We start from the raw sequence: 3,298 nt of genomic DNA on the forward strand, positions 1-3,298 counted from the left end.
TGTGCTGTTAAGTTGCTAGCATAAGATCTCTCCAATTTCTTTACCAGGACACGTGTGGTGCTATGAATTTTTCTCTTAGCACTGCTTTCTTTGTGTCCCATAAGTTTGGGTATATTGTATCCTTATTTTCATTGAATTCCAGTAAGTCATTAATTTCTTTCAGTATTTCTTTCTAGGCCAATTCCTAAATACATCTGGACAACCAAAAACAGGGAAAAAAAAGAAAACAACAACAACAACAAAAAGAACCTCCCACAAAAACAGAATAGTGAAAACAATTCTTAACAATAAAAGAACATCTGAAGGAATTACCACCCCCGAACTAAAGCTATAATACAGAGCAATAGTGATAAAAGTGCATGGTATTGGTACAGAGACAGACATGTAGATCAATGGAATAGTATTGACAAACAATAAATAAAACCAGACACTGCTGACACTTGATCTTTAACAAAGAAGCCAAAAATATACAATGTAAAAAAAGAAAGCATCTTCCATAAATGAGTTTTCCAGAGAAGGGAGTGGAGACAGGAGTCCACCAATAAAACCTTCATCCCCAAATTTGTCTTGACTAAACATGTAGAGCCACAGATGGAACAGAGACAGAGGGAACAAGCAAACAATGATTGCCCCACCTTAAGACACATCCCATGTAAGAGATCCACCTCCTGACACTACTAATGATTCTCTGCTATGCTTACAGACAGGAACCTAGCATAACTGTCTCCTGAGAGCACATCCAGAAAGCAGATGGAGGTGGATGCAGATATCCACAGTCACACATCAGGCTGAGCCCAGAAAGTCTTGTGGAACAGTGGGGCATAGAAAGGAGCATGGGTCAAGGACACCACAGAAAAACCCACAGAGTCAAATAACCTGGGAACATGGGGGATCACATAGCCTTGTACACCAACCAGGAGCATACAGGAACTGCACCTAGATCCACACAGTTTTAGCAACTGTACAACTTAGTCTTAATGTGTGTCTCCTAATAATTGAAGAGGAGCTGTCTCAGTACTGACTCACTGCTATTGGATCCTTTTTTCCTATCTGGACTGCTGGGTTGGACCTCAATGGGAAATGCGTATTCCTAGTCCTGTTGAGAGTAGGTGAAACAGGTAATGTTTGCCATGTCAAACAGGATAACAAAGACTAGAAAGGACAAACAATGCCTGTTTCTGTCATGAACAGAACATTCATGTGTGTCAGGAGCTCTGGCTACCATTTTGTAGCGTTGGACCTATTAGTGAAATCCTGGGAAGAAGAGACATCTTTTGTGTGGAGAAAGGAGGATCAAGGACAAGGGAATATTGATGATGTGAAAGCAAAGGTGAGGTGTGGAGAGGGGAAAGGAAAGAGGAGGATGGAAATCAGAGAACTGGATATATAGGAAAATATCATCCTAAAAATTAATTATAAACCCAGCTTGCAGTAATTGTATTAATTATGGAAAGTGAAAGCTACCCTAACAAATCATAAATACAATCACATGTTACCTGGAGCATAGATGCAAAAGAAAACTGTGGAAAACTTAAAAAAATATATAAATGGAGAACCTTAGGATGCAAAACATCTGAATTGGCTTCGAAGAGAATTGTAGAGAACTCTGAGTGGTAAATAGACAGGGACCTGGAGTGTTTCAGGAACCTAAATAAGCCCTGATGACAGCATTTTGTCATGAATAAGCGAAATTCAAAAAAATTCCCAACAAAGAATGAGCTCTGCTACCATAACCTTGTAGATATAATGTTGTCCAAGAGTCATATTAGGGAAAGCAGTGAGCACCCCAGACAGCGGGAAAGACTAAGCACATATGTGTGGTGCTATTTAATTACACATTGATACTAAGGAATTAGAGTTTGGAAACAAATCAAGTTCTGTACACATGTACAAAGAGAAACTAAATGAAGTATGGTGAAATCTTAACCAAAGAAAATTGAGTATGAACCTGCCATACTATGTCATACTATGTAACTAACAGTGATGTGTTTGATGTCTTATATCTGCTATGAAGACTGTCTCAGGCCCAAGCCCAACTCCAGAGCATGCTAGAGCATGAAGGCATGCAAATTAGGCTTCTCTGTGCCTATGAAAACCAGCCCTGCCCTGACCCTGAAGCTCTGGTAGGAGAGCCTAGACCTGATCAGCACTAAACACAGACCACTCATCACGTACTTCAGGCTCAGCTGGGTTTTCCTGATTCTTATTTTAAAAGGTAATTTATAGAAATAAGATTCAGTACACATGAGAAATAGAAAAAAATGTTTTTTTCTTAGTTTTGTTTTGTTAGTGACATTTTTCTGACCAGTATTCTCTCTTTACAGAAGTCCAGTGTGAGGTGCAGCTGGTAGAATCTGGGGGAGGCTTAGTGCAGCCTGGAAATTCCCTAAAACTCTCCTGTGCAGCCTCTGGATTCACTTTCAGTGACTTTGCTATGGCCTGGGTTCGCCAGGCTCCAGAGAAGGGTCTAGAATGGGTTGCAACCATTAGTTATACTGGTGGTAGCACCTACTATCCAGACGCCTTGAAAGGCCGATTCACCATCTCAAGAGACAATGCGAAGGACATGCTATACCTGCAGATGAGCAATGTGAAGTCTGAGGACACGGCCATGTATTACTGTGCAAGATACACAATGAGTGAATATTACTGTGAGCTCAAACACAAACATCCTGCAGGACACTCAGAACCAGCAGGGGGCGATGAAAGCACACAGAGATCTAATTAACAAGCGTTTGTTCTTGTTCAGAAAGTCCTGGAGGGAACAGAGGCCTGGACTCCTCTGTCTCTGGGCTTCCTCTATGAAATATTCTCTCTACAAGTATAGTGTGTAGTAATATCTGAAGTCTCCAAGTTTTTATTCATCTTTCTCTTTTTCTGTGTTATATGTGTTTTGCTGTTTTGCATTTATTTATTTTTCTTTTCTCTGTATGTCTTTCTGTATTAGTTTTAATCTTTTGCTCTCTCTCATGTACAGGGTTTCAGTATGAATAAAGGTGTGTGTGTTTCTGTGAATGTGTGTGTGTGTGTACATGTTGAGATAAGGCGTCTTCTATCAATCTACACACCAATATTTCAAATAAAGTTCATTACTAGGCCTGGATCTTACCATCTTCCTAGTCTTGTTGGCAAGAAACTCCCAATATCCACACTGTCTCCTCATCTCACACACGAGATTCCTGTTTGGCTACCACTCCTATTGCTTTTTGTAATAATGTTGTGGTAGAAACTTGAATCAAAGAGCTATATCCACAGTCCCATTACATATGTCTTTTAAAGTAGGATAAACTGATGACTT

General features: G+C 40.0%; 1 gene segment (V, D, J or C); it reads left to right on the top strand.

Moving 5' to 3' along the window:
- Positions 1 to 2,180: 2,180 nt before the first annotated feature.
- Positions 2,181 to 2,728, top strand: LOC114635343 (the record flags this gene model as incomplete). The annotated part of the segment is given in 2 exon segments: positions 2,181 to 2,215; positions 2,325 to 2,728. Coding segments are annotated over 2 exon segments (439 nt in total), but the record flags the coding sequence as incomplete, so codon positions are not given.
- Positions 2,729 to 3,298: the final 570 nt, after the last annotated feature.

This window comes from Grammomys surdaster, unplaced genomic scaffold (genome assembly GCF_004785775.1).
Source record: "Grammomys surdaster isolate TR1022 unplaced genomic scaffold, NIH_TR_1.0 99461, whole genome shotgun sequence".
NCBI lineage: Eukaryota > Metazoa > Chordata > Mammalia > Rodentia > Muridae > Grammomys > Grammomys surdaster.